Source organism: Hyla sarda, chromosome 4, assembly GCF_029499605.1.
Source record: "Hyla sarda isolate aHylSar1 chromosome 4, aHylSar1.hap1, whole genome shotgun sequence".
NCBI lineage: Eukaryota > Metazoa > Chordata > Amphibia > Anura > Hylidae > Hyla > Hyla sarda.
The window spans coordinates 115475256-115502134 of record NC_079192.1 but is presented as its reverse complement, the minus strand read 5'-3'; the positions used below and the strand labels follow the sequence as shown (position 1 = coordinate 115502134).

The window sequence follows — 26879 nt, the reverse complement described above, 5'->3', positions numbered from 1 at the left end:
TTAGGAATGAGCTTCTTGAGCACGATGATCTGTATGACCGAGAAGAATGTTTAGATGAGTTTGATCTGTGTGATCTAGTTTCTTGCAGATGAGAGATTCGGAGTTCTGCTCTATCTTTAGCATCCTGCACCATGGCATCTCTTTCTGTGACTACTGATTCCGCCTTGCTCAGTTCTGATAGGGCTTCATCAATATTAGAGTCTTTTAGAAAGGTTATGTACCTTGTTGTCAGTCTCTTGTATCTTTCATAAGCTCTGTTCAGATGTCCAACTGCAACTTGTAAGCTTGTAGCACCACATGAGGAGGATGTAAGTCCTGACATGAGGGAGCAAACTCGTTCCCATTGCTCTTCCAGGTTCTCACATAGCTCATCTTTTATGGTGTGATAGTTTTCAATGACCTTTAATGATGGTTTGAGAGAGCGTCTTGGTCGGACATCTTGGTCTGCTGAAGGCGTGGGTTCTGCATCCTGCTCTTCATAATGATCAGTATCAGGTTGCATTTGCTTTGTTTTATCACTGTGGAACTCTGCAAGGTCCTTTTCAGCCATTTTTATTTAAGGTGTACTGTCTCTTTAAGAAAATAAACTTTTGAATAGGGGGCTGAAAATCGCAGCACGGCTCCAATAGGGCACCTTGATAAGATTCCTAAGGTGTTTTGAGTGAATTGCGGAGTTTTGGTGTCGGGGTGACCAAGGCGATGTAAGAAGATATGCAGCCAGTTTCTATACAGGATAAGGTGTGAGGGAAACCCTGCTTGCATAAACAGCACTTCTATTATGTGAGCAAAAGTTCATTGTTACGCCGAGCGCTCCGGGTCCCTGCTCCTCCCCAGAGCGCTCGCGGCGTCCCTCTCTGTGCAGCGCCCCGGTCAGACCCGCTGACCGGGTGCGCTGCACTGACATTGCCGGCGGGGATGCGAGTCGCATAGCGGGACGCGCCCGCTCGCGAATCGCATCCCAAGTCACTCACCTATCCCGGTCCCTGGCTGTCACATCCTGGCGCGCGCGGCTCCACTCCTTAGGGCGCGCGCGCGCCAGCTCTCTAAGATTTAAAGGGCCAGTGCACCAGTGATTGGTGCCTGGCCCAATCATCCTAATTAGCTTCCACCTGCTCCCTGTCCATATTACCTCACTTCCCCTGCACTCCCTTGCCGGATCTTGTTGCCTTGTGCCAGTGAAAGCGTTTAGTGTTGTCCAAAGCCTGTGTTCCAGATCTCCTGCTATCCTTATTGACTACGAACCTTGCCGCCTGCCCCGACCTTCTGCTACGTCTGACCTTGCCTCTGCCTAGTCCTTCTGTCCCACGCCTTCTCAGCAGTCAGCGAGGTTGAGCCGTTGCCGGTGTATACGACTTGGTTGCTACCGCCGCAGAAAGACCATCCCGCTTTGCGGCGGGCTCTGGTGAAAACCAGTAGCAACCCTAGAACCGGTCCACCGACACAGTCCATGCCAATCCCTCGCTGACACAGAGGATCCACATCCAGCCTGCCGAATCGTAACAGTAGATCCGGCCATGGATCCCGCTGAGGTGCCGCTGCCAAGTCTCGCTGACCTACCCACGGTGGTCGCCCAGCAATCGCAGCAAATTGCCCAACAAGGACAGCAGCTGTCGCAGTTGACCGCCACGTTACAGCAACTTCTGCCACTGCTACAGCAGCAACCATCTCCTCCGCCAGCTCCTGCACCTCCTGCGCAGCGAGTGGCCGCTCCTAGCCTCCGCTTGTCCCTGCCGGACAAATTTGATGGGGACTCCCGACTCTGCCGTGGCTTCTTGTCTCAATGTTCCCTGCATATGGAGATGTTGTCGGACCAATTTCCTACAGAACGGTCTAAGGTGGCGTTCGTAGTGAGTCTTCTATCTGGAAAGGCTTTGTCTTGGGCCACACCGCTCTGGAACCGCAATGATCCTGCCACAGCCACAGTTCAGTCCTTCTTCGCTGAAGTCCGTAGTGTCTTCGAGGAACCAGCCCGAGCTTCTTCTGCCGAGACTGCTCTGCTGAACCTGGTCCAGGGTAATTCTTCAGTAGGCGAGTACGCCATCCAATTTCGTACTTTCGCTTCCGAATTATCTTGGAATAACGAGGCTCTCTGCGCGACCTTTAAAAAAGGCCTATCCAGTAACATCAAAGATGTGCTGGCCGCACGAGAGATTCCTGCCAACCTGCAAGAACTTATCCATTTGGCCACCCGCATTGACATGCGTTTTTCTTAGAGACACCAGGAGCTCAGCCAGGAAAAAGACCTTGATCTCTGGGCACCTCTCTCACAGTATCCTTTGCAATCTACCCCTGTGCCTCCCGCTGAGGAGGCTATGCAAGTGGATCGGTCTCGCCTGACCCTTGAAGAGAGGACTCGCCGTAGGGATAACAATTTATGTCTGTACTGCGCAGTACTGAACACTTCTTGGTGGATTGCCCTATTCGCCCTCCACGTCTGGGAAAGGCACGCACGCACCCAGCTCACGTGGGTGTGGCGTCTCTTGGTACGAAGTCTGCTTCTCCACGTCTCACTGTGCCCGTGCGGATTTCTCCTTCTGCCAACTCTTTCTTCTCCGCCGCGGCCTTCTTGGACTCTGGTTTTTCTGGGAATTTTATTCTGGCATCCCGGTGACCCGTCTCGTCAAGCCGCTCTACATTTCCTCGGTCAACGGAGTTAAATTGGACTGCACCGTGCATTACCGCACAGAACCCCTGCTCATGAGTATTGGACAGCATCACAAAAAAATTGAATTTTTTGTTTTGCCCAACTGCACCTCTGAAGTTCTCCTTGGTCTGCCATGGCTCCAACACCACTCTCCTACCTTTGATTGGACCACCGGGGAGATCAAGAGCTGGGGGGCTTCTTGCCATAAAAAATGCCTCACGGCCTATCTGGACTATGCTGTGTCTCCTCCTCATAGCCCCCGTCCTGGTAACACTTTGCCCCTTGCCCAGCTTCACCCTCTTCCCCCCCTCCCCACTCCCATGCCTTCTGGTTTGCCCGCTGTTGATGAGGTTTCCCGGGACTTCTCCACTATCTGGAAAGAGACTCAAAAATCCCTCATACAGGCCTCATCCCGGATGAAGAAACATCCCGACAAAATGAGGGGGAGACCTAAGGGGGGGGGGGGTACTGTTACACCGAGCGCTCCGGGTCCCTGCTCCTCCCTGGAGCGCTCGCGGCGTCCCTCTCTCTGCAGCGCCCCGGTCAGACCCGCTCGAGAATCGCATCCCGCTCGAGAATCGCATCCCAAGTGACTCACCTGTCCCGGTCCCCGGCTGTCACGTCCTGGCGCGCGCGGCTCCGCTCCTTAGGGCACGCGCGCCAGCTCTCTAAGATTTAAAGGGCCAGTGCACCAGTGATTGGTGCCTGGCCCAATCAGCCTATTTAGCTTCCACCTACTCCCTGTCCATATTACCTCACTTCCCCTGCACTCCCTTCCCGGATCTTGTTGCCTTGTGCCAGTGAAAGCGTTTAGTGTTGTCCAAAGCCTGTGTTCCAGATCTCCTGCTATCCTTATTGACTACGAACCTTGCCGCCTGCCCCGACCTTCTGCTACGTCTGACTTTGCCTCTGCCTAGTCCTTCTGTCCCACGCCTTCTCAGCAGTCAGCGAGGTTGAGCCGTTGCCGGTGGATACGACCTGGTTGCTACCGCCGCAGTAAGACCATCCCGCTTTGCGGCGGGCTCTGGTGAAAACCAGTAGCAACCCTAGAACCGGTCCACCGACACGGTCCACGCCAATGCCTCGCTGACACAGAAGATCCACATCCAGCCTGCCGAATCGTAACATTCATATAGGATGTACAGTGCTTCCTCTTAGACTTGTATGGACATGCTCTGTTGCTGGGCAGATTTTGCTGCACGTGGACCTGTTGCTAGGGAGATTCCTGAGTGTAGTCCTGGGCTCTGAGGATTCTCTAGCAGGGTTATTGGACTTCAAGGCAGTTTTTGACTGTTCTGTCCCCACATGAAGGCGAATGAAGGTGTAACTGATAGTGGCTGTGTGACTTTCCTACCTTCGTATCCAAGCAGTGGAGCAGACCGGACCGGCAGGAGCTCAGGCAGATGGATTCAGGAATAGACACAGTGATGAGAATGAATGTGGGTTTATTTGACCCAAAAGCAGTGACAAGCGGTGATACAATACTGTAATGGTAGCAGAGGTATTGAAGCTGTACTGTATGAGTCTTTCCTGATACTATAGAAACTGTTGCTGAGACTTTGCTGTAACTTCTGCTGTAGCTTCTGCTGTAGCTTCTGCTGTAACTTCTGCTGTAACTTCTGCTGAGACTTTGCTGTAACTTCTGCTGGTCAAAAACTGATGCCTTCACAAGCCCAGAGACCAATGTCCAGTCACACAGAAAGCAGACATAAAACCAAAATGCCTGCAGGAAGTGAGAGGGACCCAGGCTGCCTAGCAACCACTCAGAAAAAAAAACTTTATCAACAATGAACAAGAGCAGTGGCATTTAGTGCACAAGTTCTGGCCAGCAGATGGCAGCAAAACAAGAAAGCATAGAAACAACATAAAGAAGGGATAATTGCAATAGACAATTAGATAAATGTGAGGAGAACAGCACATGTACAGAAACAGTAGGAAGTCCATTTTAGGATGTACATCAGACAAAGTGGGCAATAAAAACAACATAGCATAAAGAATGCATCAGAAGCAAAAAGAAAGCAATAAAGGCCACAGAACGGTACTGTGCTAATAACACTTTATATACTAATATAAAGACATTTATTAAACAGTTAGAAATAGGTTTCATCTTTGGAAAATCACTTTTCTGCAGTAATGTTTAGCTATCTCCCGTTTTCTGGGGCTAGGGAGCTGACAGTTTTTTGACACGTATGAATACTGATACAGATTTTTAATCCCATTTCTAGTAGGAAGTATACTAAGCTCCAATGCATAATCAAAAGATTTTTTATCTATCCTGTGCTGAGATGCCATTTTAGAAACAAGTCTGGAAAACTGTAGCAAATTTGTGGTTTCAACCAAGTGGAACAAAACCAAAGGTAGCATTATCTCACCTATTCTGTTTAAAAATAATGTACCAAAAAGGTGTAGCAATAGTGTAACGGCAGTGGAATGTGGACATGGGCATGGGCCGTACCAGGGAGCGGAGTCTAAGGTACTGCTGGTTTTCATCAGAGCCCACCACAAAGCGGGATGCACTTGCTGCGGCAGGCGGCACCCAGATCACTACCCCTGATACGACTCGTCCACACAGGCATCCAAGATGTAACGTGGCACAGGAAGGATGAGGCAAACACGAAGTCAGGACAGGCAGGAGGTCAGGGCTGGCATGACTGTAGCAAGGTCTGGTCACAGAGCAAGAGGGCACAGGGCAGGCGGCACAGGAGCAAGGTCAGGATACAAAGCAATGGGGTCAGATATAGGGCAATGCAATACACAACAGAACGCTTTCTCTAAGGCTGTAATGGCACAAAGATCCAGAAAAGATCTAAGGGAGTGCGGGGTTAAATAGAGTCAGAACACACAAGCACCAATCAATGGTGTGCTGGATCCTTTAAATCTTAAAGAGCCACTGCGAACACGCCCTAGGAGGCGGGGATGCACGCAACGGCAGACACGGACAGCGGAGGGGACAAGAGGAGGGGTGAGAAGAAGAGGCGGTCGCATGTGGGTGCATCGCGAGATGCGAACCGCAGTGCCGCCAGCAGCAGGAACAGGGTTGCGCTGGCGGCCAGCAAGCCTTCCCTGTTGTAAGCCCAGATGCTCTATATGCAAATTACCATTCAAACACAAACCTTTACGTCATGTTTCACTTCCATGTATGATATAAAAAAAATTATTTCATGTAACATCTACCCATGTCATTTACTCTAATACATGCTCAGAATACTCCAAACAATATATTGGTTCAATGAGCAGAAAATTAAAGGGGTATTCTTGTGGAAAACTCATTTTTTTTAAATTAACTGGTGCCAAAAAGTTAAACAGATTTGTAAATAACTTCTATTTAAAAATTGTAATCTTTCCAGTACTTATCAGCTGCTGTTTTCTACAGAGGAAGTTGTATAGTTCCTTTCTTTCTGACCACAGTGTTCTCTGCTGACACTTCTGTCCGTGATAGGGACTGTCCAGAGCAGGAACAAATCCCCATAGCAAACTTCTCCTACTCTGGACAGTTCCTGACACAGATAGAGGTGGCAGCACAGAGCATACAACAGCTGATAAGAACTGGAAGAGTTAAGATTTTTAAATAGAAGTTATTTACAAATCTGTTTAACTTTCTGCCACCAGTTGGCACCACTGGAATACTTATTTGAAACTCTGCATTGCAGAACATGTACCAGGTGCCTTGAACAGTGTTCACACAAGGGCTAGTTATGGTCCATTGAAGCATTGTAGGGATATTCACTCAGAAAAATGTGCTACTATGCATTCACGGTGATAGAGGGACGCATGGGAACTGGGCTAAGAAGCTTCACACAGGAGAAGCATTTTGGATTTTAAAATTAGAAACAAGATTACCCAAAATATTAAATTACTGGACATACACTATGGGGTAACTTATGAAGAAATTTAGGGCTTTTTTGCTCTATAAATGTTGCAAGTTTTGCTTCATCTGCTCCATTGCACAAAAAGTGTTCGAATATTGATAACTCAATATTGAAAGTTTTTTTTTCACCAGAAAACAGTGGTTGCTAATTCACAATGTCCATATTTGTCTTATAAAAAGTTGCATAGGCCTTAAAAAGTTGTATAAATTCACCAAGACAAAAGCATTTCCTACATCTGCAAACAAAAACACAAAATAATCATGGTTTCATTAATGTTTGCTAATGCCTTTCTGATATGTAACCTTTGTCATCAAGGCACCCTGGACACCCTTATGTTCTATTCACATTCCTTTCAATCCCTGCACACAAGTAATGTTAAAGGGGTACTCTATCCCTAGACATCTTATCCCCTATCCAAAGATGTCTGATTTATGTTCATAATGCTGGGTTGGGGTGGCCATGATCGTGACAAAATACCAGGCCCCCTTCATCCATTTCCATGGGTGGGAGGCACGAATGAGCATAGCCGCCACGCCCCTTCCTATAAACATGAATGGACGGGACGTGGCATGATGTCATGACCACGGCCGTCAGAACACAGTGTTCTGAGAATGAATGTTGAGAATGCCGGGGTGTCAGCCCAGAGATTGCAGGGGTCCCAGTGGCCAGACCCCACAATCAGTCATCTTATCCCCTATCCTTTGGATAGGGCATACGATGTCCAGGGGTGGAGTATCCCTTTAAGGAGGAACCGGAAGCTAACAATATTGTGCTGAGCACAGAGATTGGAGCCAGTGGGATATTCTGCAGACCTCTGTGCAGCCATCCTAAGCGATGGCTGACATTGATGATGTCCAGAGACATCATTGATGCTGTATTTAACTTACAATGGAACCTAAAAGGCCATCACAAGTGTAATGTATCCACATTGAGGCCAACACAAGTTACAGGACCACTGTAACACTGCCAGTCCCTTTGATGCTGTTGCATCTACTAGAAAACAATAAGAATAACTAAAGGACTTTTATAATTGTAATATATTGTCTTTGATTATAATTTTGAATCTAATATAAAAAGTGTATTATTTAGCTCAATAGAAACAAAACTCTGATGTTATTGAAAAAAGACACACTGATAGCGAGACAAGAAAAATTGTAATATATTGTGCTTTGCTTTTCATTTTGTTCCAAAGCCAGAAAACAAACATTAACCTGTGAACGCTTTTAGGCAAGCGTATTGTGTGCAGCAATGCATAGCAAATTCTATTTGTGCAGTTTTATCATAGAATCTTTCTAGAAGGCTTCACAGATGTATGAATATGTTAAAGCACATAATGGTATCAGAACAAGACCTCATTGCTTTAATGCTTAATTTTAATGCAATGAAGACTAATTTTATTATATTCCCTCGTATTGGAGTATTAGCAAATCTCAAGTATTTAATTAGCCGCACTATGCAAACATCTAACACATTAAATAAACAAGCTCTTGAATCTTTGCCTTTGCTTAAATAGGCAAATAATGTCTGAACATGTGGTGACGAGCCCATTATTGTTTCCTATTATCAATATACTAAGAAAAGAGAGTGGATTTTTTTATGCTAGTACGCTGCATAACAATGAACTTACAATACTAATGTTAATACATTTATTAGCACTGAATATTGCTCTTGTCTTCCTTGAACACCTGCATTGACCATGTAAACACATGAATTTAATTAAGAGCCATAAATATCTCAGTAGTAATTAATGAAGACATCTTATAATCACAACCTTGGGAGTAACATTTTCACATTATCAGAATTACAATAATACTTTCTTAGAAAAGCTTCTCCCAGCACATTCATTATTAAAGTGAAATATCAACTTGAACAACTGGAGACTATTACACAGGGCGCTTGAAGAGTTAAAAGTTTTACCTAGTATGACCTTCATCTTGGGGCCTCTGATGAATACTTAGATGGTTGTTTTCTTGGTCATTACTATGTATGCAGGTATTTGGTCAATTACACACATAAGGCTTGATGGTTGCTGGTTGCATTTCAAAAAGGGTTGCCTGATTTAGAAAACCCATTTTCGAGTACACTTTAGAGGAATACCTATCAAACACAGTGTGTGCTGATCTGGACTCTCATCTATTAGTCAGTGCTAATAGATGAAAGCTTCTATAAAAAGCATGTTTTGCCCTGTGAAATGTGTAAGTACATCATTACATAGACACCAATTTATTTCAGAAGAGATGAGCGATTCGTTACGGATTTCATGAAATATTCGATTCGTAATAAATGCGAATATCGCCCAATTCTATCGCGCAAATCACTTCATTAAACTCCATATTCTGCGGTCCAGACTCCAGGGCATCTAAAATGGCAGATCCACATGTCCGTAAATGGGGCAAGTAACGCTGGCAAGGCGGGAAGGCAAGGCAGGTGTTACGCTGAGCGCTCCGGGTCCCTGCTCCTCCCCGGAGCGCTCACAGTGTGCTCTTATTCGCAGCGCCCCGGTCAGACCTGCCAACCGGGTGCGCTGCGATAATACTCCCAGTCGGGATGCGATTCGCTATGCTGGACGCGCCCGCTCGCGATGCGCATCCCGACTCGCTTACCAGACCCGTTCCCCGTCTGTGCTGACCCGGCGCGCGCAGCCCCGCTCCTTAGGGCGCGCGCGCACGCCGGGTCCTTGCGATTTAAAGGGCCGGTACGCCACTGATTGGCGCATGAGGTTTTAATCAGTACTTTCACCAGTGCACTTCCCTACTTATACCTTACTTCTCCAGCACTCCCTCGCCGGATCTTGTTGCCATTGTGCCAGTGAAAGCGTTCCCTTGTGTGTTCCTAGCCTGTGTTCCAGACCTCCTGCCGGTGCCCCTGACTATGATCCTTGCTGCCTGCCCTGACCTTCTGCTACGTCCGACCTTGCTCTTGTCTACTCCCTTGTACCGCGCTTATCTCAGCAGTCAGAGAGGTTGAGCCGTTGCCGGTGGATACGACCTGGTTGCTACCGCTGCTGCAAGACCATCCCACTTTGCGACGGGCTCTGGTGAATACCAGTAGCAACTTAGAACCGATCCACCGACACGGTCCACGCCAATCCCTCTCTGGCACAGAGGATCCACCTCCAGCCAGCCGAATCGTGACAGCGGGAAGGTAAGTAGGCAAAATGACCCTGAATCCCATGCAGGATACAGCCTATCAGCAGCCAGTCACCCCTGTGATGTCACATCCCTATATATTCAGCAGCCATTTTGCTGCTCGTTATATCATTCCTTACACTGCATACAGATAGGACAGACATCGCTGTGTGTTACACAGAAAAGCTCATTCCAGTGGTGTTTCACATCCTAGTCACATCAGCGTTCTATTGGACAGAGAGCAGTGATTTTGAACTGCAAAAAAAAGGAACTGCAACCATTAACCTCCCAGTTACATTACAGAGAGGCTTAGATAGCTGTGTGTGGCCTCATACATTTCAACAAGCTGCCTCAACTTCATAAACCTTAGCAGAGGAGGCAGGAAGAATTTTTAAATCCAATTCTGTGTCTTTGTTCCACAACAAATGATCTGCTGGTTACACTAGTCTGTAGACGGTATAATGACCAGCAGTCGATTCCTAATCTAGTCTTTGAAAGAGGGAAATTTTGTGTTTAGAACACAGCTATTTTGTGCTGCAGCACTGTTCTGTTCTGTTGGTGTGCAAAAATGTTTTTAGTCATATACTTTTTTAAGTGTACTGTAGAGCATTTTTCTGCCCTCATAAGTGCATACCACATATGTACATCTAAGTAGCATACTATTTTGTACCTGTTTCTTTGTCAAGGGCCTAGATACTGTGAAAGTTCAGGCAAAGGTACACACCTGCTGCTGTTCTAGACAAATACTGTTTTAAGCGTATTGAGGCGTATTGTACTCCCCTCATATATGCACTAAGTGTGTCAGGCAGAAAAGTGCCAGGACGCGCACAGATGAGTGGTAGAGGCCTAAATTCATCAGGCTGAGGTTGCAGCAGACTAGGGGCAAGTGGCAGCAGGAGTCACAGTGAGAGGCCTGAGCTCCCAGTATCAGCTAGCACTCGTGTCATCACAAGTGACATCTGATACCCCCAGTCAACAGTCAGTGGGTTCCTCAAACACAACCCTCCCCTAGGCGAGTAGTGATGAGGAGAGTGACGTGGGAGGCGGTGTTGCCAGGGTTCAGGGTCCTGAAGCAGACACTTTGAGGAACCTGAGGAGGACATCAGTGACGTGCAGATACTTGTTGATGATGATGAAGCCAATCGCAATTGGGAGCCAGGTGCAGAAGGAGCTTCATCATCATCAGAAGAAGAGAGTAGCAGGTTGCCCATGAGGCAGCAGCTGAGCCAGCAAGGTGGTAGCATGGTTGGCAGTCAGCATGGTGGCAGAAGAGAAAATTCTGGAGCCAAACGTTACTGAGGGAGACCACCTGCTTTGTGGCAGCCTACCTTTCTGGAGGTAGTGGAACAAGGGTTCCTGGAGACGGTGGCAGCGGCAGTCAATTAGTGCGGACTGTTTGTGGGAAAACCAGCTACTCGGCGGTGTGGCAGTTTTTCATCAAGCATCCGTAGGAGGTTCAAATAGCCACATGCAAGATGTGTCGGCAGAAGGTGAAGCGTGGCCAGGGCCCTAATGTTGGCACTACAGCCCTGCGTCAACATATGCTTCGCCACCATTTAAGTGTACTGTAGAGCATTTTTCTGCCCTCATAAGTGCATACCACATATGTACATCTAAGTAGCATACTATTTTGTACCTGTTTCTTTGTCAAGGGCCTAGATACTGTGAAAGTTCAGGCAAAGGTACACACCTGCTGCTGTTCTAGACAAATACTGTTTTAAGCGTATTGAGGCGTATTGTACTCCCCTCATATATGCACTAAGTGTGTCAGGCAGAAAAGTGCCAGGACGCGCACAGATGAGTGGTAGAGGCCTAAATTCATCAGGCTGAGGTTGCAGCAGACTAGGGGCAAGTGGCAGCAGGAGTCACAGTGAGAGGCCTGAGCTCCCGGTATCAGCTAGCGCTCGTGTCATCACAAGTGACATCTGATACCCCCAGTCAACAGTCAGTGGGTTCCTCAAACACAACCCTCATCTGGCATGGTGCGGGACCAGTCCCTGTCCTCCCATTGCCTCTGTCCTATGCTGTTCCCTCCCCTACAGAAGTATCTTATGCTGTGGGTTCAGCTCCACAATTCACTGAGGACGATCTAATAGAGGACAGTCAGCAGCTACTGCAAAGCCAAGAAGTGGAGGAGACATCCGCCGCTTCCTTCGCTAGGCGAGTAGTGATGAGGAGAGTGACGTGGGAGGCGGTGTTGCCAGGGTTCAGGGTCCTGAAGCAGACACTTTGAGGAACCTGAGGAGGACATCAGTGACGTGCAGATACTTGTTGATGATGATGAAGCCGATCGCAATTGGGAGCCAGGTGCAGAAGGAGCTTCATCATCATCAGAAGAAGAGAGTTGCAGGTTGCCCATGAGGCAGCAGCTGAGCCAGCAAGGTGGTAGCATGGTTGGCAGTCAGCATGGTGGCAGAAGAGAAAATTCTGGAGCCAAACGTTACTGAGGGAGACCACCTGCTTTGTGGCAGCCTACCTTTCTGGAGGTAGTGGAACAAGGGTTCCTGGAGACGGTGGCAGCGGCAGTCAATTAGTGCGGACTGTTTGTGGGAAAACCAGCTACTCGGCGGTGTGGCAGTTTTTCATCAAGCATCCGTAGGAGGTTCAAATAGCCACATGCAAGATGTGTCGGCAGAAGGTGAAGCGTGGCCAGGGCCCTAATGTTGGCACTACAGCCCTGCGTCAACATATGCTTCGCCACCATAAAGTGGGCTGGGAGAACCGTGGCTCCTATGTGGTGGTCCAGCCTTCTGCATCACCCAGTGGCACACCGCTCCCTCTTTCAGCCAGTCAAGGCTCCACCACCTCAGCTGAAGGGAGCTGTGTGTCAGACCTTCCTTCAGTCGCTCCAGATGCTCCTGCTTCTCCAACTTCTAGTTAGCCTTTCCGCCAACAATCCACCGGCGAAGCAATGTCCAAGAGAAAGCAGTATGCGCCCACTCATCCAACAGCGCAGAAGCTGAATGTGCTCCTGTCTAAGTTGCTGGTGCTGCAGTTCCTCCCTTTTCACGTGGTGGACTCTGCACCTTTCAGAAAACTGATGGCTTGTGCAGAGTCCAGGTGGAGGGTGCAAAGCCGTCATTTATTTGTGAAGAAGACAGTACCAGCTCTACACAATTTTGTAGAAGAGAAGGTGGTCCAGTCCTTGAGCTGGTCGGTGTGTACCAAAGTGCACACAGCGCTGACGTCTGGACCTGTAACTATGGTAAGGGACAATATATGTCATTTACAGGTCACTGGGTGAATGTGGTTCCTGCACAACCACAACACCAACTTGTACAGGTCACTCCGCTTCCATCTCCATGCCCTCAGGCCATTGGTCCTGTGATAGTGTACTACTTTGCTTCCTCATCCTCCACAGTGTCCTCAGCCTCCACTGCCCAGAAAAGTCTCAGTGGCCTTTCAGCATACCATGTGTGCAGGGCACGGCAGTGTCACGCTGTTCTTCACATGGTTTGCCTTGGAAAAAAGAGTCACAAAAGGGAGGAACAGCTAAAAGTCATTCATAAAGAAAACGGAGCATGGCTTACTCCACGAAAACTGAAAATGGTAACCATGGTAACTGACAACGGGAAGAATATCTTGCATGCGCTGCGACTGGAAAGGCTGAGCCATGCGCCCTTCATGGCACACATGTTCAATCTAGTTGCGAAGACGTTCCTGAAGTGTTACCACCATTTGAAAGGCATCCTTACAATGGGAAGTGCATTTCAGCCACTCATACACCGAAAAGCACACCCTCCTTCAGCTGCAGCATCAGAACATTTTCCCCCAACATAGTCTTATTTGTGACATTGCCACACGTTGGAATTCCACCCTCCATATGCTGGACCGACTGCACGAACAGAGAAAAGCCATCACCAATTTCTTGATGATCCAAGCAGATTGGGATACTCCCCTGTGTAACTTCAATGTGAACCAGTGGCAGCTCATACGTGACACCTGCCGTTTGTTCAGGCCCTTTGAGGAAGTCACATTATTAGCAAGTTGCCAAGATAATGGGACGAACGATGTCATTTCACTGCTTAATTTCTTACAACACTTGTTGGAAATGATGGCTGGTCAGGGCACTGGAGATGTGGTGCCTAAATCTCACGGCCACATGAGCCCTGTGGGGGCTGAATTGGAGGAGGAGGGGCACAGTGGAGCACAGTTTCGGTTTCACCAAATGGCCGGTTTTTCTAGTAATCTGAGAGGAGAGGAGGAGCAGGAGCAGCCAGAGGAGCTAAAGTGTCATGAGGAAGGCGAGACAGAGGACCCAGACACACCGTGGCAGTATGCACTGGAGATGGAAACAGGGATTCCCTCCGAGTCACTTGCACAAATGGCACAATGCATGCTCACTTGCTTGCGTAGTGACAGCCGAATTGTCACCATTCGGTAGCGGGATGACGTCTGGATCTCCACCTTATTGGACCCTCGCTACCTCCACAAAATAGGTGCCTTTTTTACACCCACTGAGAGGGAGGGCAAAATGACCCACTACAGAGGCATCCTATGTAGACAGTTGAACGATCTTCTTGTAGGTGTGCCCCATGTGCTCATCTTTCACTGCCATGACTGCTGGGGAGGGGTGGGGTGGCAGGAGCAGTACCAATTCCATCAACAGCAGCCTGAGTCTACAGTCACTTATGATGAGTAGCTTTCTTCACCCGCATAGTGAAGCAACTCATCAGCAGCAGGTACACCTAGAGCAGGACCTGAACCAGTAGGTGGTGTATACCTTGACATGCCCATGCCAACATCCCTTAAAGATCCGCTGGATTTAAAAAGAAAAGAAGCAATCTGAATGGTTACTATAGCAACTGGTTAACTTTTCCTCTGCACAAGTTTTCATAAATTTTCCCCATAGTCCCTATTTTGCATTCCATTCTGCAGTTTACCAACATGTACCAAACATTTAGTGTCAGATTGGTTGTGAACATACCCTAATCTTCCTTTTTTTTGTTTTTTTTTGTTTTGGGGACAGGGGACAAGTGTATGTTATGGCCAGCTTACTGTCAAAGGACTCTTTTAACAGAAATGGATCTTCCAATAAGAAAAGGAAGTATCAATTTAGCAAATTTTAGCTCTTACTTTACTGTAGCTCTCTTTGCTTGTGTGTAGAACACATGTACCAGCCTGTTATTTTATATTGTCATTTTGTAGCTTATTGGTCTCTGATTCTATGAAGTTTGCTTTATTGTTTGGCACCAGCCTTAGGGCTGTTCTATTACAAGTGACTCTATATTTCACTACTAGGGCATAGGTTGGTGGCCCAACTGTTCTTCAATAAAGCACCATGTAATCTTCACAATACAATACCACAGTGACAAATAAGTAAATAAGAAATGTCAGGGTACATAGAAAGAAAGAAACATTTCTTTGTGGACTGAGAAGCTTTCATTTCTGTGCAGCTTGAAAGGCTTTGCACAATTTGTTTCTGTTGTATGTATGTTCTAAGACATAGTTTATGTAGAAAAATGTGAATAACTTGAATATATAGTACAATACTTAAATACACCACATTCTGTCTTTGTGTATAAGCGGTTTAGCAAGTAACAATTGAGATAAAAGTGAGTGATGACAGTATTTAAAGTAAAATATCTGTGATATTCAATTGCTTAAAGGGGCAACATCACTATTTTTGTTTTACTAACTACAATTGTAACCATTTTTTCATTACAGTAAAAGTACCTTTCTAATACATTTAAAGGGTTTTTTCATTATAAAAAGTAATTCCCTATCATCAGCAAATGAGGGAATAACTGATTGCGGGAGGTCTTGCTGCTCGGACCCCCCCATGATCTTGATAATGGGAACCCAAATACACGCCTTGCTGCTCCAGTCATTCTCCATGGAAATTGTACAGCATTCAGCTGAAAGAATGAATGAAGTGGCAATGCACATATATATCCTGATGCTCTCTTTTGATGGGAGACACAGGTACCCATTCTCAAGATCAGCCATTGGAGTCCCTGAGATTAGATAGATACAGTGGGGAGCAAAGGTTTGGGCACCCCAAGTAAGAATTTGTATTAATGTGCATAAAGAAGCCAAGGAAAGATTGAAAAATCTCAAAAAGGCATCAAATTACAGATTAGACATTCTTATAATATGTCAACAAAAGTTAGATTTTATTTCCATCATTTACACTTTCAAAATAACAGAAAAAAAATGGCATCTGCAAAATTTTGGGCACCCTGCAGAATTTATAGCATGCACTGCCCCCTTGGCAAAGCTGAGACCAGCCAGTGTCATGGATTGTTCTCAACCATCACCTGGGAGGACCAGGTGATGTCAATCTCAAAAGTTTTCAATGCACAGACTCATCTGAACTTGTCCCAACAATCAGCACCATGGGTTCTTCTAAGCAGTCATCTGGAAATCTGAAACTGAAAATAGTTGACGCTCACATAGCTGGAGAAGGCTATAAGAAGATAGCAAAACGTTTCCAAATGTCAATATCCTCTGTTCGGAATGTAATTAAGAAATGGCAGTCATCAGGAACAGTGGAAGTTAAAGCAAGATCTGGAAGACCAAGAAAATTATCAGACAGAACAGCTCGCAGGATTGTGAGAAAAACTATTCAAAACCCACGTTTGACTGCACAATCCCTCCAGAAAGATCTGGCAGACACTGGAGTTGTGGTACACTATTCCACTATAAAGAGATACTTGTACAAATATGGTCTTCATGGAAGAGTCATCAGAAGAAAACCTCTTCTACGTCCTCACCACAAAAATCAGCATTTGAACTTTGCAAATGAACATATAGCCAAGCCTGATGCATTTTGGAAAACAAGTTCTGTGGACCGATGAGGTTAAAATTGAACTTTTTGGCCGGAATGAGCAAAGGTACGTTCGGAGAAGAAGGGGAACAGAATTTAATGAAAAGAACCTTGTTACGCCTAGCGCTCCGGGTCCCCGCTCCTCCCCGGAGCGCGTACGGCGTCTTTCTCTCCGCAGCGCCCCGGTCGGTCCCGCTGACCGGGAGCGCTGCCCTGTCATGGCCGTCGGGGATGCGATTCGCACAGCGGGACGCGCCCGCTCGCGAATCGCATCCCAGGTCACTTACCCGTTCCCGTCCCCTGCTGTCGTGTGCTGGCGCGCGCGGCTCCGCTCTCTAGGGCGCGCGCGCGCCAGCTCCCTGAGACTTAAAGGGCCAGTGCACCAATGATTGGTGCCTGGCCCAATTAGCTTAATTGGCTCCCACCTGTTCCCTGGCTATATCTAGTCTCCTCCCTTGCACTCCCTTGCCGGATCTTGTTGCCCTTGTGCCTAGTGAAAGCGTTTTGTGTGTCTAAAGCCTGTGTACCAGTACTTCTGCTATCCACCCTGACTACGAACCTTGCCGCCTGCCCCCGACCTTCTGCTACGTCCGACCTTGCTTCTGTCTACTCCCTTGTACCGCGCCTGTCATCAGCAGTCAGAGAGGTGAGCCGTTGCTAGTGGATACGACCTGGTCACTACCGCCGCAGCAAGACCATCCCGCTTTGCGGCGGGCTCTGGTGAAAACCAGTAGTGACTTAGAACCGGTCCACTAGCGCGGTCCTCGCTAATCCCTCTCTGACACAGAGGATCCACTACCTGCCAGCCGGCATCGTGACAGTAGATCCGGCCATGGATCCCGCTGAGGTTCCCCTGCCAGTTGCCTCTGATATCACCACGGTGGTCGCCCAGCAAGCCCGACAGATCGCCCATCTAACCCACCAGCTGTCGGAAGTGTCCACCATTGTGCACCAACTTCAGTCGCAACTTCATCAGCAATCATCTCCTCCGCCAGCTCCTGCACCTCCTCCGCAGCGAGTGGCCACTCCTAGCCTCCGCCTGTCCTTGCCGGACAAATTTAATGGGGACTCTAAGTTTTGCCGTGGCTTTCTTTCGCAATGTTCCCTGCACTTGGAGATGATGTCGGACCAGTTTCCCACTGAAAGGTCTAAGGTGGCTTTCGTAGTCAGCCTTCTCTCTGGAAAAGCCCTGTCATGGGCCACACCGCTCTGGGACCGCAATGACCCCGTCACCGCCTCTGTACACTCCTTCTTCTCGGAAATTCGAAGTGTCTTCGAGGAACCTGCCCGAGCCTCTTCTGCTGAGACTGCCCTGCTGAACCTCGTCCAGGGTAATTCTTCCGTTGGCGAGTACGCCATACAATTCCGTACCCTTGCTTCTGAACTATCCTGGAATAATGAGGCCCTCTGCGCGACCTTTAAAAAAGGCCTATCCAGCAACATTAAAGATGTTCTGGCCGCACGAGAAACTCCCGCTAACCTGCATGAACTCATTCATCTAGCCACTCGCATTGACATGCGTTTTTCTGAGAGGCATCAAGAGCTCCGCCAGGAAAAAGACTTCGATCTCTGGACACCTCTCCCACAGTCTCCATTGCAATCTGCGCCTAGGCCTCCCGCCGAGGAAGCCATGCAAGTGGATCGGTCTCGCCTGACCCTGGAAGAGAGGAATCGCCGTAAGGAAGAGAATCTTTGTCTGTACTGTGCCAGTACCGAACACTTTTTGGTGGATTGCCCTGTCCGTCCTCCACGTCTGGGTAACGCACGCTCGCACCCAGCTCTCGTGGGTGTGGCGTCTCTTGATGCTAAGTCGGCTTCTCCACGTCTCACGGTGCCTGTCCGGATTTCTACTTCAGCCAGCTCTTCCCTCTCAGCCGTGGCCTGCCTGGACTCTGGTGCCTCTGGGAATTTTGTTCGGGAGTCCTTGGTGAATAAGTTCCGCATTCCGGTGACCCGTCTTGTCAAGCCACTCCATATTTCCGCGGTCAACGGAGCCAGGTTGGATTGCACCGTGCGTTACCGCACGGAGCCCCTCCTAATGTGCATCGGACCTCATCACGAGAAAATTGTATTTTTGGTCCTTCCCAATTGCACTTCCGAAATTCTCCTTGGACTACCCTGGCTTCAACACCATTCCCCAACCCTGGACTGGTCCACTGGGGAGATCAAGAGTTGGGGTCCCTCTTGTTCCAAGGACTGCCTTAAACCGGCTCCCAGTACTCCCTGCCGTGACCCTGTGGTTCCTCCTGTATCCGGTCCCCCTAAGGTCATTAAGGACTCTGCCTGCCACAGGAAATGCCTCTCCCCCCCTCCCAGTCCCATCAGGCAAGCCTCTGTGTCCCCTCATGGCCCTCGTCCTGGTGTCACACTGCCCCGTGCCAGGCCTCGCCCTCTGCCCTCCCTCCCCATTCCTACTCCTGCTGTTCTGCCTGCCGTTGAGGAATCCCTCCATCCTTTCCCGGTGTCCTCATCCCAGGGGAGGCAGTTACCGGACAAAGAGAAGGGGAGACCTAAGGGGGGGGGTACTGTTACGCCTAGCGCTCCGGGTCCCCGCTCCTCCCCGGAGCGCGTACGGCGTCTTTCTCTCCGCAGCGCCCCGGTCGGTCCCGCTGACCGGGAGCGCTGCCCTGTCATGGCCGTCGGGGATGCGATTCGCACAGCGGGACGCGCCCGCTCGCGAATCGCATCCCAGGTCACTTACCCGTTCCCGTCCCCTGCTGTCGTGTGCTGGCGCGCGCGGCTCCGCTCTCTAGGGCGCGCGCGCGCCAGCTCCCTGAGACTTAAAGGGCCAGTGCACCAATGATTGGTGCCTGGCCCAATTAGCTTAATTGGCTCCCACCTGTTCCCTGGCTATATCTAGTCTCCTCCCTTGCACTCCCTTGCCGGATCTTGTTGCCCTTGTGCCTAGTGAAAGCGTTTTGTGTGTCTAAAGCCTGTGTACCAGTACTTCTGCTATCCACCCTGACTACGAACCTTGCCGCCTGCCCCCGACCTTCTGCTACGTCCGACCTTGCTTCTGTCTACTCCCTTGTACCGCGCCTGTCATCAGCAGTCAGAGAGGTGAGCCGTTGCTAGTGGATACGACCTGGTCACTACCGCCGCAGCAAGACCATCCCGCTTTGCGGCGGGCTCTGGTGAAAACCAGTAGTGACTTAGAACCGGTCCACTAGCGCGGTCCTCGCTAATCCCTCTCTGACACAGAGGATCCACTACCTGCCAGCCGGCATCGTGACAAACCTCTGTCCAACTGTTAAGCCTGGGGGTGGATCAATCATGCTTTGGGGTTGTATTGCAGCCAGTGGCACAGGGAACAGCTCACAAATAGAAGGAAAAATGGATTCAATAAAATGTCAGCTAATTTTGAATCCTAACTTGATGCCATCTGTGAAAAAGCTGAAGTTAAAGAGATGATGGCTTCTACAAATGGATAATAATCCTAAAAACACCTCAAAATCCACGGTGGATTACATCAAGAGGTGTAAACTGAAGGTTTTGCCATGGCCTTCACAATCTCCTGACCTCAACATAATTGAAAATCTATGGATAGACCTTAAAAGAGCAGTGCGTGACAGACAGACCAGAAATGTCAAAGAACTGGAAGACTTTTGTAAGGAAGAATGGGCAAAGATACCTTAAACAAGAATTGAAAGACTCTTGGCTGACTACAAAAAGCGTTTACAAGCTGTGATACTTGCCAGAGGGGGCAGTACAACATATTAACTCTGCAGCGTCCCCAAACTTTTGCAGACACCATTTTTTTTCCTGTTATTTTGAAAGTGTAAATGATGTAAATAAAATCTAACTTTTGTTGACATATTATAATAATGTCTAATCTATAATTTGATGCCTTTTGGAGATTTTTCCATATTTCCTTGGCTTCTTTATGCACATTAATACAAATTTTTACCTGTGGTGCCCAAACTTTTGATCCCCACTGTATTCACTATCCTGGGTGCCAACATTTGTAATATAATATAACTATATGGGTTCTGCAGAAGTGGTACTTGTTCTGCTTTAGAAATAATATTATACATAGATATTGGAAAAGAAGTTCAAAATGAACTGCTTTTATCACTTTAATTAAATTGAAGCTATTAAGAAAACACCATTTAAAGGGGTATTCCCATCTGCATAACCAAGTCTCTATGTGTAGAGCATGGCAGCATAAGTTTGCATTTGGCTTCATTGGCTTCTGCTTTAGAAGAAGTGGTGACATCACCACCTGTGTAGTGTGCCTCGAGCTCCTGAGCTGAATGCCCATCAGGCTCCCTATTCAGGCTTATTTCAGCCCATATACCATGTCTGACAGCTGCAGGCATAGTCTTTCATCAGGGGATCTGTCAAACATAGAAGATGACCACAGCCCCATCCACCAGCAATTCTAGCAGTGTGAACAGACAGCAGCAGCTGCAGCAGAGAAGTGATAAGCCAGATGAAAATACCCTTTTAAATTATTTTTGGGGAAAAAAAAACTTATTGTGGAGGATTTCGGATATAGATTTTTGTTTGTATCTCGTCTTTCTTAACATCTAGATAAACATTTCTCTCCCAACTAATCTTCCAATAGTGAAGCCTGGACCCTATTTGTTTATGTATTTTTTTTAATTTTATTTAAGGTGCATACTCAATCCTCCATCTATAAATATTAGAATGAAATGTTGATGTTAAAGTTCATGCCTGGTCCTTTTCTATCCCTAGGTGGGAGGTCATACTATGCTGCCAATCCGCTGGATGCCTCCAGAAAGTATCATGTACAGAAAGTTTACCACAGAGAGTGATGTGTGGAGCTTTGGTGTTATCCTTTGGGAGATATTTACTTATGGAAAGCAACCATGGTTTCAGCTCTCAAACACAGAGGTATGACCTATGTTATAATTCCAATATTTCTGTTACACAGATAGTCAACTGCTCAGGGCTGTCCATGTAAATGATAGATAGTGATGAATTCATGAGAGTAAATTGTGCTTCAGGCTCTGACATGTTCATTTTGAGAGATATGTGAGGCTGGGTTTACACATAATAAAAACAAGGCAGTATTTTGTTGGCTATTTTTTAACCATTCATATATTTTGTTTTTACAGTGTTTGAACATGGCCTAAAACTGTCAGGTACCACCTGAATCCTAAATGGTATCATAGAATGTAAATTGAATAATAAATCCCAGCATTTGTTGGTATCAGTTGATAAGGAAATGTCAGTGATATTTACTGTAGTTGATAGGTTGATTATGGCTAGACATAGCATCACTTAGTAAACTTATGTTGTGTTTCTACACATAAGAAAGGAATATATTTCTGAAACACCTAAGCATTAAATTAGTTCTGCAAGCGCAGTTGACTGACAGTCTTACTTTACACCAGGACAAGAAGAGCGGTTTCTACTGATTATATCTGTACATTGCTTCTTGACTTGACATCTTCTAGCCTACAAGTACTCTGGATTGAGCTTTAAATGGTACACAAAGTCTGTATACAAGAGCATAGACTGTTACACTACAAGATAGTTGTGTTCATTGTTCAGCACAAAGAATTTCACCAAAAAATGTTAATAAGTTTCATAAAACCATTTATTTCAATAATTGAAATCAGTGGACTAAAAAGCACCAAGAAAAAAGAAATGTGTTTTTTTTTGTTTGTTTTTTCGAACTTGGAGTTCTTTTTTGGATGGAGATACCTTTTTTTTAATAAAATTGTGTAATGTACCATTACAAATAAAATAAAAAAAAAGATACAGTAGTGAAGGAAAAAAATATTTATACTTTTGATAACAATATTTAAATGCATTTTTAAACTGAGATCAATTTATATGTGTGGGCAAGGCACTGAAAATGTAGCCGACAATAATAAAAATGTAGTGTATGTGTGTTTTTCACTTTTTTTTTTAAATTTCTTTAGGTAGGACTACTACTTCCAGCATGGAACACATTGTTCTAATTGACAGATCGCCCCAGGTGTCACTTCTGACGCCTGTTGTGATCCTCTTGTATAATGTATAGATGCGGCTGGGCGCTCTTCTGTGGTCCCTTGCACTGCCGTATATATACACCTATTCATATTTCCCGCAGAGAGATGTGACCGGCCAGATGGTTCCAGCCAATCCCAATATTATGTATGTGTATATATATATATATATATATATATATATATATATATATATATACATCAGTGTAGGGGACCATGGAAGAGCGGCCGGCCAACCGCATCTATACATTATACAGGAGGATAACAGTGGTTGCCAGGAGTGACATCCGCGTTGATCTTCCTTAACTGCAGGTATTACTGCTCACAATATGGAGCACACTCGGCTCCATTTTGAGAGCAGTAGTAACTGCAGTTAAGGACAGATCAAAGCGGGTGTCACTTCTGACACCCGCTCTGATCGTCCTTCATTCTTCATCCCTAAGTTGCGGAGCGGCTTTCTCCAGCCACTCACTCATTCATATTTCCCACTGAGAGTGAGAATTGGCTGCCACCATCCGGAAAATAAGAATGAGTGATGTGAATTTCTATTCAAATCACTGGGTGGCCCAGAGTATAGTACAGAGATGTGAATGCTGTATAGAGCTGCTCCACATCTCTGCTATTTTATGGATGATCGCATCGGGTGTCAGGAGTGACACCCGGGGTGATCTGTCTATTAGTACAGGAACTACTACTCCCATCATGGAACAGTGTGTTTCATGCTGAGAGTAGTAGTGCTAACTAAAAAATATTAAAAAAAATAAAGAAAAAAATGGGAAAAACACACCTACACACTAAATTTTTAGTATTGTCGGCTACATTTTTAGTGCACTGCCAGCCCACATAAATTAATCCCTGTTTAAAAATTACTTAAAATTTCATTATAAAAATATAACTTTTAAATGCATTTTTCTCCATCACTATGGCATCCTTTTTTAATTTTTTAATTTTTTTTTGTGTACCCAACAAATTTTGAAACGTCAAAGAGGGGCAAAAATGCATTTTCGACTAAAAGGCAAAAAACGCAAGAAACAAACACAAGAAAAAAATGCCAAACACAGGAAAATGTGGTGGCTTTTCTTCTGGCGTTTTTTTTGGGCCCAGTCGAAACCTAACCCCCATGTGTATGCAGATTTGATGCACAGGATTTGATGCGCAGGATTTCAATGTAAACTAAATGACTGAGCAAAGCTTCTAATCGACAGTTACAAATCCTGCACATCAAATATGCTCAGGATCCTGTATGTATGAACGTACCCTAAAGGTCTATTCCAATCTCAACATTTATGAAATATTCACTTATCCTGAAATCAAGGGCAACCTCTGGTCTGCTTGCAGCAGCAAGAGGTGTTTAGAAATAAAGAAACGGCTTAGCCAGCTGTTTTACACATTTTCCGTAACTCCAATTAACTTTAATGGGAACTGCATAAACACTGAAGCAATACAAGTTACTCTGCTAATATGATTCTTGAGTTTCATAAACAGTTTAGCTCAGCTGATTTTGGCTTCCTGACTACCTCCAGCTCCTGCAAACAGGCCGGAGGGTGCATTCCACCTCTGGATTGGTACTAGTTTCAGAGGTGGGACTTTTCTACCAGACATTAATGGTACAATTGGCTATCCAAATAATGCTTTGTTGTGTAAGGCAAAAAAGAAAAAGCCTTATTCAGCTACCACCATACATGAGATGTTCACCAGAGATACAATGAATTTTAAGGTTCAGGAAGCACAGAAGGGGAAGACCGACCATCTCTGGATACACTGGTCATAAGGAGACGCAAAAAGGGTCCTTCAGCTCCCATGGAAAAATGTTAAAACTTGAAGGTCAGAAATGTGTTGGCATTTTTGTTGCGTTTCAAGCATACCATTATGCTTGATTTGTTTCTCTTTTGATGATAAAATAAAGCTCTTGAAGTTTTAACTATTTCCATGGGTGCTGGAGGACCCTACATGTTCCTCGTGTTGTGTACCACCTTTCAGAGACAGAGAAAAGGCTCTTTGATGCCACTACTTTAACTAATGAAGTAGTAGCTATGAATAGAACAATGTTTCTATGTTTTACTACACAGGACAGTGCCCTAAATTATTTTTATTTATACATTTTTCATCTTATAGTTATGCAATGTTTATAGCCACTTTGAGAATTAAATAGATCTGACATGTTAAATAAAGGGATGGTAAAAGCATTCATGATCCAAAAATGCCGTAAATACATAAACTGTCTTATTATAAATTATTGCCCTTTTGTCACTAGATTGTTTTCCTTATGTCAGTGGAAATTAGGTTTTCTATCTCTATTTCTCATACTTTATTTCTTTGTTTCAGGTTATTGAGTGCATCACACAAGGTCGTGTCCTGGAGAGACCACGAGTGGCTCCAAAAGAAATCTATGACATTATGCTAGGGTGCTGGCAAAGAGAGCCACAGCTACGGTTAAATATCAAAGAAATCTATAAGATTCTTCAAGCTCTAGGAAAGGCTTCTCCAATCTACTTGGACATATTGGGCTAGCAGTGCCACTTTTTAAATTGTTCTACCCTGGTTTACCCTCATCTCCCCGTTTTCTGCTTTTCCGAAAAAATGTCTTCATAAGGAAAAAAGACAAAAAATAAAAATAAAAAAACTTAAGTGCCTGCAACACATTATAACACAGAAGAAAGCCTGTAAAAGCAGATGAAATTTTTACATCTTCCACCAATACAACAGAGAGGGAAGTCTCTGCTATTACAGACTAAATAAGAGGACATTTGGGATATAAATGATTCCACTGGAGATGTGGTGGTCCTTTAGCTCCTGTATACCCAGTGTGCACAGCTCAGCACTCAACTAAATGCATAAAGACAATCCTGTTCTAAAACTCCACCATGGCATCATGCCTTAAGATGACATAGTCAATGGATAATTTTACCTTCGTTGCATAACACAGTAGTGGATTGCAGCAACCAAATGTGTTGTCTTCCTCAAAGGAATAGGGAAATTTGATGATCTACAAGTATATTCATAAAAGAAACAGAACTAAACTGCAAATAAAATGAGGAGGAAAGAGCAATTCAGCCATTTTTTGGAAGCTGTACATTTATCTACTGTTCTATGATACTTCTAAATTGATGAACAATTTTTGTAATCTGTTAACTCCAAAATGTATAGGATTTCTGATTTCTGGAAAATTAATTGGTACCTACGGGTAAAACAGGTTCTTTCTTTAGAACAATTCAGTTTTTTCTTTATAATTTTTTTGAGAGAAAAAAACGATATTTGACCATCATAGGGTACAACCCCCTACCTGTAACTAGCATTACAAATGGTATAAAGATTTCACATAAGTACGCAAATATAAAAATTCTGTCTAGGGAAATGTCTTGTAGGGAATGGTTAGTTTTGTGTTCTTGTCCTTCCTATTTTGGGTGTTTTTTGGGGATGTCTTTGTTTTAATGTAGTGTGTCTCAGGTCTGAATTACAGTTCTACGGGAAGTCATTTTTCAGTGACTCCCCTGGTCATGTTTAATTCATAATTAAATAAGTATCCTAATAATATGAGGACAGATTTATTTTCCTAAATTAAAAAAAAATCTAGAGAAATAATATTAAATGTCTTTATTATTATGATTATTATTATTATTATTTATGTAAGCATAGAGGAGGACATTTTAATGAGGGATATATTCATGTCACCACCCCATTTCAGTCTTAGTTCCCCATAGAAATGTTATTAACAGTATATATATATATATATATATATATATATATATATATATATATATAGTATAATTGTACCTGAGCTGATGTAATATAACATAACATTGACATAGCCAAATAACTTCACTTTTCTTGTCATGTTTTTTCTTAATATACTATAATACATGTATCTTATTTAGTCTGTTGACTTGATCGGAGGCTAAGATGGAAAACAGACTGGCTGCATTAAAACTGCTGAAATCATCCAACTACACAATGAAATCACCTCGCATAAAAAAATAAAAAATAAATGGAGGAAAGCATCTTTCTGTGTAACCTGGCAAAATAAATAAAATTTTGATTTAAGAGTTGATTCACAGTGAAAAAACTATAATTGGAAGTGAAAATTAAAGAAATCAAAATTAGTCACATTAACATTAAAAATATCTGGATACAAAAAAGGCTTTTTTTTTTTTTTTTTAAATACCCATTTTTTTTCCAAGTGGATATAAATATTAAAAGGTGTCTTGACAATGGAACAGCTATATAGCATTTTGTAAGTATGGACACAGAAAAAACTAGAAATAACCACCTACATTGTTATAATGCCGAAAAGTGGAAAAAAAAATCAAAAACTTTCTTGTTTACACTGTTCAGATTAGACCTTGCGCAAGTAACCTTATATGTTGGATGTAAAAAGGATGAAACAAGAGGGAGAAAGCAGAAAATGAATAATTCCTTAAACTGGCTTTGGTGATAAGGGATTGGAGCTGACAACTTCAGCATGTGTATTGTGTACTGTTTATGCTGGGATAAGCTCGTGAATTCATGAGA

General features: G+C 45.2%; 1 protein-coding gene across 7 annotated transcripts in view; it reads left to right on the top strand.

The window, feature by feature from the left end:
* Positions 1 to 26067, top strand: part of NTRK3 (neurotrophic receptor tyrosine kinase 3) — a 688036-nt gene extending 661969 nt beyond the window's left edge. For 3 of the 7 annotated variants that reach the window (XM_056571895.1, XM_056571892.1, XM_056571893.1), the window contains exons 17-18: positions 21109 to 21267; positions 24696 to 26066. In XM_056571895.1, coding sequence (XP_056427870.1) covers positions 21109 to 21267; positions 24696 to 24881 — 345 coding nt within the window. In that variant the 3' untranslated portion in view covers positions 24882 to 26066. Of the gene's footprint in view, positions 1 to 21108; positions 21268 to 24695 lie in introns of all 7 variants that reach the window. The other 4 variants (XM_056571897.1, XM_056571898.1, XM_056571894.1 and 1 more) reach the window with 2 other exon arrangements.
* The last annotated feature ends 812 nt before the right edge of the window (positions 26068 to 26879 follow it).